The sequence below is a fragment of the Bison bison genome, unplaced genomic scaffold (genome assembly GCF_000754665.1).
Source record: "Bison bison bison isolate TAMUID 2011002044 unplaced genomic scaffold, Bison_UMD1.0 scf7180017864213, whole genome shotgun sequence".
NCBI lineage: Eukaryota > Metazoa > Chordata > Mammalia > Artiodactyla > Bovidae > Bison > Bison bison.
Genome location: NW_011494785.1, coordinates 7,150,629 through 7,167,019, shown reverse-complemented (window position 1 = coordinate 7,167,019; position 16,391 = coordinate 7,150,629). Strand labels below are relative to the sequence as shown.

General features: G+C 50.9%; 1 protein-coding gene across 1 annotated transcript in view; it reads left to right on the top strand.

Moving 5' to 3' along the window:
- NPTXR (neuronal pentraxin receptor) overlaps positions 1–11,013 on the top strand; it is an 11,725-nt gene extending 712 nt beyond the window's left edge. The window contains exons 2-5 of the mRNA XM_010845227.1: positions 2,244–2,469; positions 3,382–3,629; positions 6,286–6,465; positions 6,785–11,013. Of these exons, the coding sequence (XP_010843529.1) occupies positions 2,244–2,469; positions 3,382–3,629; positions 6,286–6,465; positions 6,785–7,009 (879 nt within the window). The 3' untranslated portion in view covers positions 7,010–11,013. The remainder of the gene's footprint in view (positions 1–2,243; positions 2,470–3,381; positions 3,630–6,285; positions 6,466–6,784) is intronic.
- Positions 11,014–16,391: the final 5,378 nt, after the last annotated feature.

Genomic DNA, 16,391 nt, shown 5'->3' with positions numbered 1-16,391 from the left:
CTGGAGGTAGCAAGCTCCCCGTCAGCTGATGTATTCAAGCCTCACAGTTTGCATTGTTTTTTCTTCTTTGGCCACACCGCACAGTGTGCAGGCTCTTCATCCCCTGACCAGGGGTCGAACCCAGGGCCCCTGAAGTGGAAGCATGGGGTCTTAAACCACTGGACTGCCAGGGAAGTCCCATGCATCCTGCTTTTACAGTCCACAAGGATCTGTTACTTCCACTGTTTCATCCTTACATCTGTCTTGCGGATGGGCAGAGTGGGGCCGGTTGTCCCTATTTTATAGAAGGGGAAACTGAGGCTTTGTGTTTAGTCAGCACCAGAGTCAGGATTCGTGGGCACCTGGGGAGTTCCAAGGAGCCCTCCAGAGGGTGGACAGTGAAGACTCGTGTAATAGAGTGGGCCATGTGTACTGAGCAGTTCATCCATCCGTGCCCCACCCCCCTCACCTGGGCTCCCCACCTGGTGGGCCAAGCAGGCGTCTGCATAGGTGGATGGCTGTGCCCTCCAACGTGGGACACTGCAGGGCATACAGGTGGCCACGCCGAGTCAAGCTGGAGCTCCCACTATGCGCCGTCTTTTAATCCTGACCACAGGCCTGCAAGTCCAACATTCCAAGTCCCCACTTTACAGAGGAGGAAAAATGACCCCAGAGAGATTAACCCACCTGCCCTCCACCTCAGGGTGGAGTGGCGGAACCAAGTGCGTGGTCCCGTCACTGTCTGTGGTGGCAGCTCCCTCCTCTCTGGTGCTGAGTGTGGCAGTGACGCTTTGCCTGCACTGCCCTCCCCACCCCCAGCACTTTGAAGCAGGGGACACATTTATCCTCTCATCACAGGGCTAGGAAAGAAAAAGAGCTCAGAGAGGTTAAGGGACTTACCCAGTGTCACACAGCAAATGACTGACAAGCTCAGAGCTGGGCCAGTGAATCTGACCGGGGTCTCTTGTGCTTGCCCCTGAGCTGTGGGGCCGTCCCTGTAGGCACAGGGTGCTCAGGGAATGCTTGGTTGTGCTCCTGGTTTTCTGTTTGGCCCACAGTAGGGGCTCAGGGAATATCTGCCCGGTGAAGGAATCATGAGAATTCAGTGAGCTCAGGTCTGGGGCTAAGCCTGTGGTCGGGGCCCAGGGCAGGTGAACTGGGAGCCAGCAGGGCCCCTGGACAGTGAGGAAGCATCGGGCTGTCAGTAGGGAGCATGGAGGAGGGGAGAGCAGACAAAGCTTGTCTAATTTGGCTCCTAGAAGCTCAATGAATTATTCATTTCCTACTCGTCTTCCCATGACGTGTCTACCAGAGACTGTCCCTTCCCAGCATCAGGACTTGTGGCCTCAGCTGCCTTCCTCCACCCCAGAAGGGGTTTCCTCCAGCAGGGGACGGGAAAGGAAAGACCCCCTGGCTTCTGTCCCAATTCTCCTTCCCACGGGGGTCTTAAGGTGGGCCAAAGGAGGACCCTAAGACACTTTGTCCTCATCCTGGGTGGGATGGGGGTGTCTTAGACCACCCTCGAACACCCTGCTCTAGACAGCAGAGTAAACAGCCTCTGCTCACAGGCATTTACCACCTAATCATCCCCACAACCCTTCTAAATAGTCACAGTTGTGCCACATTGCCTGAGAGGAAGCAAGGGTTCAGAGAGATGGAGGCATTTGCCTCAGGCTGCACAGCAGGTTGGTTCTCGAGCTGGATTTGAGCCCTGGGCTGCCTGCCTCTGGAGTCTGTGACCTTAACCACCCATCACAGCAGCATTGGAGCCCTATTCCAGAAGCCCCCTGGTTTGTGCCCCTGGGTCTGCCCAGCACCCACACAGAGTCTTGAACCATCTTGGAGAAGTTTGGCATGTGAGTAAGTGAGGATCAGGATAGCCCACCTCTTCAAGGACCCATCAAGGTGCTGCCTTCCAGTGATGAAGTGCTCGGCAGTGGCTTTCAACCCCAATTGCATGTCGGACCCTCTGGGGTACTTTTGCAGCTCTCCACTGCTGAGCCCCATAGGCTGAGATGTCCCGAGGACAGGAGCCAGCCTGCTGTCCACTCCCGTCACACACCAGCACTGGAGACAGCCTGCTGCTGCACACCCAGTGCACATTCACTGCCTCAAAGCAGGCATTGCCGTCCCATTCTACGTATGGGGAAGCTGAGGCTCAACAGGGGTCACTCAAGCAGGGCTAGTGGACATCTCTGGGACTTTGTCTCTTTCCATCCTCCCTCTGACTGACTTCGAATGTCCCTTTCTCTGTCCGTGAGCAGCAGGAGCTTCCAGCCCGAGTGAACTTCTCAGCCGCCCCAGCCCCTGCGCCCGTGGTGCCCACTGCCCTGCACTCCAAGATGGACGAGCTGGAGGGGCAGTTGCTGGCCAAGGTGCTGGCGCTGGAGAAGGAACGCATGGCCCTTGGTCACAGCAGCCAGCAGCAGCGGCAGGAGGTAGAGAAGGAGCTGGACGCCCTGCAGGACCGTGTAGCCGAACTGGAGCATGGTGGGTCCTGGGCCCCACAGAGGGAATGGTGGGCGAGGGTATCCTTGGTCCTCGGATGGTCCTCAGGGTGGCACATTCACTCAGAAAACGTTTCCCAGAGGTTAAAGCTAGATAGGTTGGTGGGAAGAGTCTGAGAGAGAATGATTGGGATGTTTTGTCAGCATTACCAGTTAGCATTTTCCGGCTCATTTTCACCCACTGTATTCTGGGAGTGGGCTAAGTACTTGATACGCCAGCTGGTTTAACCTTCACAGACCATACAGGGGTGGCTCTGTTTATTATCCCCTAATAATAAATATGGCTATAAATAAATAAATAAATTTTATAATATTTATTTTATTATAATTATTAAATTATTATATTTATAAATGAGTATAAGCAAATATTTATAAATAAATAAGGAAAATAAGGCTCAGAGAGGTCAAGTGACTTGCCCAAGGTCACACAGCGAGTAAGTGGTGAAGCTAGACCTTAAATCAGGTCTGACTCTAAAGCCCCTGCACTTAACCACCCCCCACAGGAGTACCTTTGCCATCAAAATGTTGTCATTTTATAACACCTGGGCCTGGCAGCACAAGGGTCATAAAATCATGGCATGTGGACGTTGTACAGGTGTGAGCGTGAGGAACCCTGGCTCCGCGGTCCTCAGCTGTCTCTGGCTTGCTCCGTGACCTTCAAAGTTCACTTCCTCTCACCAGGCCTCATTTTCCTCATCTGAAAAATAGGAATTTAGGACTTGTGAACTCTCAGGGAGCTTTCATCTTTTAAACTTGGTGAGGACCACCCTTGAGGCTTATAGACAAGTTGAGGTTACCAGGGGGCTAGTAGCCCTTATTCTGGAGTGTGCCCTGCCCACCTCCCCAGTCCGTGTCCACTGACCCCCACCATGTTCGCCTTGCTCACCCCGCTCAGGGTCCTCAGCCTACAGTCCCCCAGATGCCTTCAAGATCAGCATTCCCATCCGCAACAACTACATGTACGCCCGCGCGCGGAAGGCGCTGCCGGAGCTCTACGCCTTCACCGTCTGCATGTGGCTGCGCTCCAGGTCTGGCGGCACTGGCCAGGGCACCCCCTTCTCCTACTCGGTGCCTGGACAGGCCAACGAGATTGTGCTGCTGGAGGCGGGCCACGACCCCATGGAGCTGCTGATCAATGACAAGGTGAGTGGGGGCTGGGCAGAGCCGGAGGGATGGGGGTGAGGCAGGGGGGAGCCTTCCAGGAGCATTTGCACTGCGCTGGTCCCAGACGGGCAGGGCCTTTCCATTCTCCTGCTCAGCAGAATCAGCACACATGAAACGCCTCCAAGGTGGATGAACCCATTCCAGGCTGGGTTCTGGGAATTCAAGATAAGCCAGACCTGGGGCTGATAGGATGAGAGCTCCTGTCTAAGAGAGGCTGTCAATGGTGGTGTGCCATTTACAGAGGAGCATGTGAGGATCGTGGAGATTAAGAGACTTCCCCAGCAACCCGGCTGTGGGAGCAGGACTGGAAGTGCTTCCTACAGCAGGGCATCTCAAGGGCCCCCAGGGCCCTGCTCATTCTCCTGAACAAAGAGAGAAGCAAATGAGGTCCCAGGACCTCTCTGGGGAGGGAGGTGGAAGGAAGGGCAGAAGAGCTGCTGGATTCCTTGTCCCCCTCCCCCTGGCAGTCAGCCCCATGCCCCTCCCCTCACGTGGCGAGAAGGCTGGTGCCATGGTCAAGCTCTGGCCTGAATGCTGGATTTGAATCCTAGTTCTGCTGCTATCCCACTGTGTGACCTTCGACTAGTCACTTACCCTCCCTGTGCCTCAGTTTCCTCATCTGTAAAGCAGGAATAACAATAACCTCAACTGTACATGGTTATGGTGAGAATTAAATGGCTTAAATACATGTAAACGGCTTTAAGCAGAACCTGGAGTTTAACAAACTTGGATAAATGTGCCCCATTTTTATCATTCAGAGTCCTGTGCTAGTACTTTACCCATATCATCATCCTTGACCCAACAGCCCCAGGAAGTAGACACCCTATTATCTCCACTTTGCAGATGGAAAAGCTGAGGTTCAGTGGAGGCAAATAATGCACCCTGGCCACAAAGCTGGTGAAGGGGTGATGATGTGATTTGGGGGTCTTGGGCTCCACTGTTCTGCCCTTGGGTCACCAATCTTCCCTATGCCCAGGACTCCCACCCCGTCACCACTCTCCCAGGAGTGGACAGGGCAGGACAAGCTGGGGAGACAGGGGGAGTGATGTAGCAGGGGCATGGTGATTAAGGGGGAAGCAAGGTGAGCATCTTATCATGCCATTCCCCACGGATATCTTCCCCAGCCTGACATGTTGCTTTGGGTCTTGATGGCATGCTGGTCTTTTGAGATGCCCTTGGAAATGCAGAGAACATATATTGCACCCACTTGTGACCAGCCCACAGGCACACAGAGCTGCTGGGAGTGGCTGACAGCAGAACCCTGCTCAGCAGGAGGTGCCTTTCATGGTGTCCTGGAGGAGGAGGAAAGAGATAGGCCCAGGGGACAATGAATTTCCCTTGTGGCCCAGTACACACTTACCCTCTAAGTCCATCAGAGAGTAGCTGGATGACATCTAGATCGTGCTACCCAGTTCCCCTTCATAACCCCCCTGATGCCATCCTTGGCTCTGCCCATGGTAGTAGTCACTTCTAGTATAATAGAAGGAATTCAGCACCCTGGACAGGGCACAAGGCAGCCCAATTTCCTGACATTCTGGTGCCTTTTGATTACCAGCCTCACAAACTACTCACAGTTCTCATTTTATTCCAGCCTCTAATCCCTTGCCGCTGCTGTGCAAACCGACCCCTCCCCCAACCTTGGTTTGCCTTACAGTGGAATTTCCAGAGTTCATTATACTTCCAGATGTGTTTAGATTTCACATCTTCTGTTCCCACACTCCTCTCTGCCTCTGGGCCTTCACAGCTTCTGTGTCTCCCACATGGCCCCTATGTTACTCTGGCTTGTGATATTGTCCCTGAAGTCCTCCCCTCCTGTGCAGACTCAGCTCATTTTAGGACCGGATCCATATCCCCCGGTGTCCAGAACAAGGCCTGGCATCAAGTAGGCCTCAGAGAACATTGTAATAAATTGTGATCTCAGAGAACCTAGGAGATGAAAGAGCCCTTTGGGAGCCCCAAATCCACAAGCAGCAAGTACCTTTCATCTCACAGGCCAACTCCAATCAATCAGCAGTGCCTTCCAAAAGCACTGCGATGAGAAAGATTCCGAGGGTGAGTCTAGGCTCATGATTGATTAGCCATGTCTGCCTTGGGTGGAGTAGGAGGCAGAGGTGGCTGCATATTTGCCATCCTTTGCCCAAGCCCTTGACTTTATGGATGAGGAGACTGAGGCCCATGGAGGAAAGACCAACCTCCCCAGGGTCCCACAGGGCGTTGTGGTTGACAGTGCTCGGCCTCCAAGTACAAGGCTTGTTCCATCATTCCCAGCACTTCTTGAGCCCAGCTGTGTGCTGGGCACTATGTGAGATATTCAGGGAAGGGAGGCTTGTGAGATACAACTCCCACCCAGCGTGACCTTACAGGCCTGTCAGAGAGTGAATAAACTACCTAGAAACAACCAAAACCCAACACTGAGTAGTCCCTTGTGATCTGAGTGAAGTGCCTGATGATATTGCTACATTGTGGGGAAAGAGGAAAGAGTGGCTGGAAAGACACTGGGCAGGGAGGACAGGCAGGGTCAGATCTTGGGTCAGACCCTGGAAGGAGGGTCACTGGTCTCCTCATCCCCCATCCCACTGCTTCAGCCTTGGGGCTTGTGGCACCTCTGACCCGGGGCTGGGGAACCTGTTTCCAGGTGGCCCAGTTGCCCCTGAGCCTGAAGGACAATGGCTGGCACCACATCTGCATCGCCTGGACTACAAGGGATGGCCTGTGGTCTGCCTACCAGGATGGAGAGCTGCGGGGCTCTGGTGAGAACCTGGCTGCCTGGCACCCCATCAAGCCTCATGGGATCCTTATCCTGGGCCAGGAGCAGGTAAGGGTCAGGGTGGGATGCAACTAGATATCCCACCCACTCCAGGCGCCTCAGGAGGAGGGGTAGGCGGAGGGTCCCTGAGAGCACAGAAGTGAGCACTCAGTCTGACCCAGCCGTTCTGTAGATGGGCAGACTGAGCGAGACCGGCCCAAGGGGCAGGGCCAGAACCTTGGGGCGGGACTAGGACCTTGGGGCGGGGCTAGAACCTAGAGGGGGCGGGGCTTCAGCAAGGACGGAGTTTTGACTCACTGAGCACCTGCGTATCTTTTCTCTCCCTCACTCCATGTCTTTCTTGTTTCTTTCTGCTCTTTTGGTCCAGGATACCCTAGGCGGCCGGTTTGATGCCACCCAGGCCTTCGTGGGTGACATTGCCCAGTTTAACCTCTGGGACCACGCCCTGACACCAGCCCAGGTCCTGGGCATTGCCAACTGTACGGGGCCACTGCTGGGCAACATCCTCCCATGGGAGGACAAGCTAGTGGAGGCCTTTGGGGGTGCAACGAAGGCCGCCTTTGATGTCTGTAAAGGCAGGGCCAAGGCATGAGGGGCCACCTCGTCCAGGGACCCCTCCCTTGCCTGCAAATTCGGGGACCTTCTGGGGCGGGAGCACATTCCCTCCTTAGCCTACCCACACATGCACTGGTCTCCTTCTTTGCCCCACTCCTGGCCATGCCTCCCGTTTCCCCCACCTGTACCCACACCTCCAGAACGCCCTGCCCTTGATGGCTGTCCCCTGATCCCACTTGAATGGGGACAAGCAGCTTGAGTCAAAAGGTCAAGCCTGGGGTGAGTCCAGGGCCTGGCAGGGGGTGCATCGCAGTACCCATGACTCTTGCCCCACCGCTGGCATTAGAGTGGAGCCGTATCTCACCCCATGTCCCCTTACCCATCAACCACAGCTGATTCCACTGATCTCACAGCACCATCCATGGGGCTGTGTACAGGCGAAGGGCCCACTGTCTCAGTGGCAGGGATGGTTATCTGTCCCCTTTCCTCCGTGAGGCAGGCGTGCCCCCTTCCTCTTCAGGGCCATCTTGGGCTGTGAAGCTGTCCCCCAGCTGAGAGGGAATGACAGAACCACACTGGAGACTCAGACTCACCCCCTTCCATCTTTCCACCAGCTGCCAGTCACGGGCAGGGGAATCTTGGTGAAGCTTCTCCCCCCCAACCCCTGCCCCCACCTGCACCCTTTCTTCCTCCTCTTTCCTTGTTTCTTTGTGTGCTGAATGGTTGCTTTGAATGTTGGTTCCATGCCTGGCCCAGCCCCACCTCAATTTCCAGGACATTCCCTTCCCAGCTCCAGCCTGGAGGGTTGGGGACCAAGATCTCAGGAGGCCCACCATGGCTGCGTCCACTGGCATGGTCACCTTGCCCCTTCTGTGACCAGAACAGGGCATGGAACACTTCAGCCTGGGCTGGGGACAGCGTGGGACAGAGGCATGTGCCCCAGGAGACCCAGGATCTGGCAGAGCCACAGTACTGACCTGCTCTGCATGGCCCTGCAGCCTTTGGGGAAGGAAAGAAGCAGAGAGGGCAAGGAGAAGCACGGAGTGGCATGCAGAGCTCTGGATGAGAAGAAGGAGCCCCTGGTTCCTGGTCTCTGCTGCCAGCCTGCTGTGTAGTCTGCTGTCAGTCCCTACTCTCCCCTGGCTGGCGATCCTCATTTGTGAGCTTTGGTCATTTCTGAGAGGTCTCCAGATCAAAAGTAGGATGGTCTGTGATTCCAGGTGGATAGGGTGGGACAAGCCTGAGAACCTACCTAGATGTCAAGGTGCATAGCAGGGGCAGGCCCTGGGACTGGGCAGCAGATGGGATCTGGCTAGGCATGGGTCAGGGTCAGCAGCTGGCTCCAGAGAGTCAAGGGCAAGGGGAAGGGTCAAGGCAGACCAAACTCATACACAGATTAAGGTCAGCTCTTCTGGATCACCCCCAGCCTGGCACCCTTGCCCATCTGAGTGTTTCAAAGGGCTGGTGGCTAACCTGGGCCCTACCCTTGAGTCCCCACTGGCTCCCCCAAGACAATGGAAGAGTATCAGAGCTGAGAAAAGCCACCCCAGTCTGACCTCTTGTTGCTCATATGAGGAGGAGCTCAGAGAGGGCAAGTGGCTTGCACAGGATCACACAGCTCAATGGAGCTGAGCCAGGACTAGAAGCCAGTGCTCTTTCCCCCACACCATACTTCTTGCCTGTGAGAGTCTTTTGAGTCCAGCCTAAACCTAACAGGATGGACATTTGAGGGGTCAGAATGCTTTCCAACATTCCAACAATGCTTTCCAACACTGGACCACTTTCCTGTATGAAACATACAGACATCCCACCCCCGATCCCTGGAAGGTAGGGTGGGAGAAGTGTGATCTCCCGGCACTCTGGCAGGAATGGAGCTGAGAACACTGGGGTCCCTCCCCAGTTACCTACCGGGTGTCTGGACAGATGTTGGCTACTTAAGTCAGATGGGCACTGGTGGCGTTTTGTTCCTTTAGTTCCCTGTCTCTGCTCCCCACATCCACTTAGCCTGAGGCACGATGCCCGAGCTACAGACTGTGGGGCGCAGGGCCATGGAGGCTTTTCCAAGACTTGTTGCTTCCAGCCCCCAGATCCTCGTTTCCATTTCAAGAGCGCAAATAGACCATTCACCACTTCCAGCCCAACTCCCCCTAGAAGGAGGGATGGCGCGCTTTAGCCAGAACCTGCCGAGATCTAGTTGCCCTGGTAACAGCCAATGACATCAGCCCCGCTGCTGGGTCAAGCATCTCATGATGACATACGCTGTTGCTGGGGTGACGGTGAAATTTGGAATTTAGATTTCAGAAACACTGGGCTTTATTGGGTTTATGGTATTGTCTTTGAGGGAGCAGCTTTTGTGGAGGCCTTGAGGGGAAAGAAAGAATCTTAGGAAGGAGGTGATAGAACTTGTTTGGTCACTCGAGCCCACCCAGAAACATTATCCCAAGTCCTTTATGCTTTGTCATGGTGATCATGAGACTTCTGACCTGTGCTGAATCACCCTGGTCAGCCCTCCAGAGGGAACAGGAACAAAACCAGAGATGTTGCCATGTAGGCTCTGAGTCTGGGCCATCGGTGAGTGGCCTGGGTACCTATTTACATTCCAGAATGATGAATGTCCTAAGTCCCCACTCCTCCGTCTACTGATTATCCTTCTTTGCTGAATGCCTGTTGTTTGGACTCCAGCTTTGACCTTCAGCTACTTCCAGGCACAGCCAAAAAGATGGGGAGGAGAGAGGTGCTCAGCTGCATCCTCGAGCTACTCCCAGCTGAAAATGAGTCTGGACCCATGTCTGTTACACCCTTGTAACCTTGCCATGCTGGGCACCTCACAGGGATCAACTCATTCACCCTCACAACAGTTCTAAGTAGGACTGTTCTTAGTCCCATTGTACAAGTAGAGAAATGGAGGCCCAGAGAGGTTAATTAACCTGCCCATGTCAATCAACCCACAAGTGATGGAACCCAGCATTCAAAGCCAGTGACATCCAGGGCCCACCCTTCAGCCTGAGGGGACAGGCGCTACCATTGCCTGTGGAGTGGGGTTTGGCTATCTACTGCTCCTGAGCCTGTTCACCCTGACCCAGAGGAACACAGAGGTGAGGGATGGACTGGCCCCTGGGCCAGAGTCCCCTTGAGTGAGTCCAAGGGAGGGTTCTTAGCCCCTTCAGGGAGCACGTCCCTGTGAGGGGTGCTCACAGCCCAGTCCTTCTCTCACTGGCTGGAGTTTCCAGGACAGCTGAAGGGAGAGGAAGCTGGGTGTCTCCCAAGAGTCCCAGGCTGCAAAGGGGAGAGAGCTGACCCTTCTCAAACCCCTGCTTTGGGCCCAGCCCTGCGCCAGGTGCTTCACAGCTCTTATCTGCCAGATTTTCCCACCTTGTGGCACATGGCGCCCCTAACCAACATCCCAAGAGGCCGATCACCTTGCCACATCTGTGCAAGACCTGGGACCACAGGCGTGGACAGGAAGGGCTCCGAAGCCCTCTTTTTACAGATGAAGATGCCAGGGCCCAGGGAGGATGAGCAGTCTTTGGGGTTACCCAGCCGGAATACTGGGAGACCTGAACCCAGCATTCTGACTCTGCATTCAGTGCTCGCTCCATGATGCAGCGGTCCTAGCCCCCCCCTCAAATGGGTCCCCTCTTCACTGTGTTTCCCAGCATCCTTGCTCTGACCAAACCGGGGAAGGGACACAGCCCACCCCCAAAAGATGGAATCATTCTCTTAACCGTCTTTGTCCCAACTGCCTGCCACTCCAAACCCGTCCCCCTGGCCCCTGACCCTGCTGGGTGGGGAAGAGGCTCACGTGGGCCCAGGCTGAGCAGTGAATGAGCATGTCAAGCTGTCAGACTCTGTGAAATTAGTGCATCCTACTGGCAACCCGCCTCCCTGATCCCGCCTGATTTTGTACATAAAGTGACATGAGATGCAACATGTGTGTGTATGTGTGTGCGCGCGCGCGTGTGTGTATGCTATGTCATGGTTTTTGTTACTTTTTGTTTTTGTAAATTTGAATGTCCAAAATAAACGTGATGTTTACTCTGAGGCTCTTCTTGCAAAGGTGGGGCTACCCTGGGGGTATTGGGCAGGAATGAAGTGGCTACTACTTGGAGCAGGGCAGTAGGTAAAGACAGAGGGGTTGCCACCCCACTATGCCAAAGCCTCACCCAACTCCACCTGTGCCCCCCTAACCTGACAGGCTCTGCCAGGTACCAGGGACAGACACACCCCTGTTTCCAGGATTTCTGCAGGAAGGATGTAAAGAACACGCGTCCCACATGGAGAGTGTCCCAGTTCTGATAACTGGGCTTTGGCCTCATTCCTAACACCTCATCCCCACCTCGTGCCCCAGTTACGGGATCCCAGTTCCTGACTTGTTCCCTGAGACCCAATCTGCCTGAATTACTTGCCTGGGTCCCCAGAGCATCCCTTGGGGTCCTGGGGAGATGAGGTGGTGGAGTGGGAGGAGCCCTGTTGTATTTCAACGGTCTACCTGGACCCCTGTGACTCACGTCAGAGACTAGACTGACTCTCAGCGTCAGGGTCTGCTACCCCCGCCCACCCCTCCAGGGCTCAACCCATCCCTGAGAGGTCTTGACTTGGTCCCCAGCTCTCCCCATGCAGACCACCTCAGGGGCACAGCCTCCACCCTCCTGCCCCATCAATATTGTCACTGCTCCTAGTTAGACCTTGTCCTCAGATGATCCCTGGGAAATGCTAGGGGGCCAGTCTGGGGTTACAGGAAGTCACACCAGCAGAACAGCCTTCTCAGGCTTTTCCAAAGTTTCCCAAACTTCCAACAAGAGGAATTCACCCCCATGAAGCAAAGGGTATAGCTGGAAGCAGCACTTCAAACAGGAAAACCATGTTTGAAGTACACTGAGTAATCTGAAAATCTCCTGCGCTTTCTGCATTCTACTCCAGAACGAATCCAGATTTGTTTTAAAACATTGCTTTTCATTACTTAGCACTGAGCAAAATGAAGCTGCAGGCAGATTTGCTTTGTTTATCCTCTCTTCCACCGGTTTACCTACAACACCCTCTTTCCCTCTGTCCCACTCAACTGGCACCATCCAACCGTGGTTAAATCCCGCTGTCCACCTGCTTCCTGCCAGCACCTGCACATCTGAACACTGATGGGGAAAAGCACAGGGCTCTGATGTGTGCTGACTCTCATTTTACATTCATGGTCAGAGGTCTCCAAGGGGCGTTTCTTCCTTTCCAGCTAGTAAATTCTCTCTGGAGGAAGATAGCATCATCCAAACTCACATATTTTTGCCACATGAGGTTTGGCAGTACATAAGAAATGATCAGACATATCTGGAGACAAACTGAATGACTGAAAATCAAGAGTGAAAAAACATTTTTAAGGGCTAATAGCCCTACACATGTGATAGAGTTGCACGGAAGTAAACAAATACACTATATTCAAGACAGGCACATATGAACACATCCACACACATCCACATGAGAACAAGGAAAGCTGTGGAAACTGGAATAATAGTGTATCGATGTATCTTGGTAATACTGTACTATAGCTTTGCAAGATGTTACCACTGATGGTAACTAAAAAGGGAACATAGGCTCTCTCTATCATTTCTTACAATTTAATGTGAATCTATAATTGTCTCAAAATTAAAAGTCTAATTTTAAATAAATCTCTATAGGAGATTCTTATAGTGGAGTTATGAGACCCACGCTTCGAAAATATTCATGGTTAATATATCTAAGAATTCAGATGGCAAATAGAATTTCGAAAGAGAATTGTAAACTAAAAAATAATCAAATGAAAATTCCAGAACTGAAAGATACATTAACTGAACTTATGAGCTTAATAAATAGGTGTAACAGCAGATCAAACACAGCTGAAGAAGGAATTGTGCACTCCATCAGCGATCTCAAAAGAAATAATCCTTAATGAAGATGGAGGGGAAAGAAGAGAAAGTAGGGGGGGGAGCACAAGATTCATATGGAAAGTAATGAAAAGCTCTAATATGAGGAGCTCCAGAAAGGGAGGGAGCAAATAGGGCAGAAATCAAATCTGAACAGACAATGTTTCCAAGGTACACACTTTCCATGCCTAGTGCAGGAACATTCCACACGATGGGGCAGCTAAGCCTTTGCACCACAATTACTCAAGGCCATGCGCCCTAGAGCCTGTGATCCCAACGAGAGAAGCCGCAGCAACGATAAACCTGCGCAGCAGCTGGAGAGGGCCTCCCACTCATCGAAACTAGAGAAAGCCCGCACGCAGCAACGAAGACCCAGCAAGCCAAAATAAATAAAGAGAATCTCGGGGAACGTCAAGGATGGGAAACACAAAGAAAACCGTAACTGGGACTTTGATAGTGAAAGAGCTGTAAATCAAAGACAAATTCTTAACAGATCCCAGAGAAAAAAGATACATGATCTTCCAAGGAGCAAGGACCAGAGCAACAGCTAACTTCTCAAGAGAAGGGATGGAAAAAGGAAGACAATAAAATGCTGAAAGGAAGTAATTGCCACCCTAGAATTCCACATTCACTGAAGACCCTTCAAAAATGAAGATGATATTGGGGATTCCCTGGCAGTCACTGGTTAGGACTCCACGCTGTCACTGCTGGGGCTTGGGTTCAATCAGTGGTCGAGGAACTAAGATCCCACAAGGAAGATGACAAAAAGATGTTTTCAGACAAAAAAAAAAAAACACCACAGAATATTTATCACCAAGGCTTTTTGTTATCAACAAAGTTTCTCTTAAAGGACAGACTGCTTTAGGGAGAAGGGGAAAATGGAAAGGAAAAGGAAATATGGAAATTCCAATGAAGAACAAAGGAGAGGGGGGATATGTGGATAAATCTAAGTTAATATTGATAGGGAAAAAATTATGTCTCGTGAGCTTTAAAATTCATGGCAGCAACAGAATTAAAAAGTGGGTAAATGCAACTAAAATATCCTAATGTCTGCATGGTCCTGGAAATAGTTAAAGTATTAATTTTATGTTTGATTTTAACAAGCATAGTATCAATATTGAATTCTCCTAGGGTAATCAGTAAAAGGATTGTAAAAAAAAAAATGTAACTAACAAGTTAACTATAGGAGAATAAAATAGAATAATAAAAATCCAAAGAAGGCCAGAAAAGGAAAAAAGAAAAGGAACACAGAAAGGGAGGGATTAGTAGAAAATAGTGAAGTCATTGATTTAAACCTAAATTGAACATCAGTGGTTAATTAAATGTGAAAAGATAAATATTCCAATGAAAATATTAATATTGTCAAATTGGACTTTAAGTCTATAGAAAGGTTGAAATTAAAAGGATAGAAAAATATGTACCATGCAAACACTAATTCAAAGAAATTTTGTCTATGGACTTTCCTGGCGGTCCAGTGGTTAAGACTCTGGGCTTCAATGCAGGTTGTTTGGGTTCCAGCCCTTGTCAGGGGACTTCAGTCCCACATGCCACAGAGCTCAGCCGAAAACAAATAAATGAACAAAGTACATTGATGTAGCTATACTCAAAGTAGACTTAAAGCCAAGAAGCACTGCTAGAGATAGAAGGTCCATTTCATGATGGTAAAGAGTCAGTCTCTTAGGAAGAGATAATTATAAATTTGCATGTGTGTGTCAACACAGCTTTATAGTTATATAAAGTAAAAATTGATAGAAACAAAAGGAAAAGTTGACAAATCCATAGTTGTAGTGAGATATTTTAACATACCTATCTAAATGATTTATAGGGCTAGCAGAAAAAAAATTTCAGTGTAAGTATGAAGCCCAAGCTGGAATCAAGATTGCCAGGAAAAATATCAATAACCTCAGATAGGGAGATGACACCACCATTACAGCAGAAAGCAAAGAAGAACTAAAGAGCTTCTTGATGAAAGTGAAAGAGGAGAGTGAAAAAGTTGGCTTAAAACTCAACATTAAAAAAACTAAGATCATGGCATCCGGTCCCATCACTTCATGGCAAATAGATGGGGAAACAACGGAAACAGTGACAGACTTTATTATCTTGGGCTCCAAAATCACTGCAGATGGTGACTGCAGTCATGAAATTAAAAGACGCTTGCTCCTTGGAAGAAAAACTATGACTAACCTAGACAGCATATTAAAAAGCAGAGACATTACTTTGCCAACAAAGGTCTGTCTAGTTAAAGCTATGGTTTTTCCAATAGTCATGTATGGATGTGAGTTCAGTTCAGTCACTCAGTCGTGTTCGATTCTGCGACCCCATGATTTGCAGCACGCCAGGCCTCCCTGTCCATTACCAACTCCCAGAGTCCACCTAAACCCACGTCCATCGAGTCGGTGATGCCATCCAACCGTCTCATCCTCTGTCGTCCCCTTCTCCTCCTGCCCTCAGTCTTTCCCAGCATCAGGGTCTCTTCAAATGAGTCAGCTCTTCACATCAAGTGGCCAAAGTATTGGAGTTTCAGCTTCAACATCAGTCCTTCCAATGGACCACAAAGAAAGCTGAGTGCTGAAGAATTGGTGTTTTTGAACTGTGGTGTTGGAGAAGACTCCTGAGAGTCCCTTGGACAGCAAGGAGAGCAAACCAGTCCATCCTAAAGGAGATCAGTCCTGATGTTGAAGCTGTAGCTCCAATACTTTGGCCACCTGATGCGAAGAACTGACTCATTTGAAAAGACCCTGATGCTGGGAAAGGAGGAGAAGGGAACGACGGAGGATGAGATGGCTGGATGGCATCACTGACTTGATGGACATGAGTCTGAGCAAGCTCCAAGAGTTGGTGATGGACAGGGAAGCCTGGCATGCTGCAGTCCATGGGGTCGCAAAGAGTCAGACACAATTGAGAGACTGAACTGAACTGATAGAACATCTGAACAAAATGGTAAACAGACTTGGCCTAACAGAGCAACTACAGAATAGACATTCTTTCCAATTATGTGTGAAAATTTTACCCATACTGACTATAGGGAGTAAAATAATGCCTCTCCCCCAAAGATGTCCACATCGTGATCCCCAGGACCTGTGACTATGTTCTCATGTGGCAGAGGGAAACAAGTTTGTGGATAGAATTAATGTTGCTAATCAGATGACCGTGAGATAAAGAGATTAATGGGGATTATCTGGTTGGGTGCAAGGTAATCATTGGGGTCCTCAGAAATAAAGAGGCTGAAGAGTCCGTGTCAGAAGAAGACAGGAAGTCTCTAGAAACCGGAAAAGGGAAAGAAATAGCCTTCTGCAGAGACTCAGAAAGGAACACAACTCTGGGGACACCTGATTTTAGCCTACTGAGAGCCATTTTAGACTTCTGACTCCAGAACTGTAAGAATAACAAATGTATGTCATCTTAAATCACGATTTTTCCATTATCTATGACTTGCAGCCAATGCAATTGCTGATTCCAGGGTGTCCATCATTAACCATCCTAAACAGCAGGGGCAGTGCATGAAAGGGTACAGCCAGAACATAGGCTGGA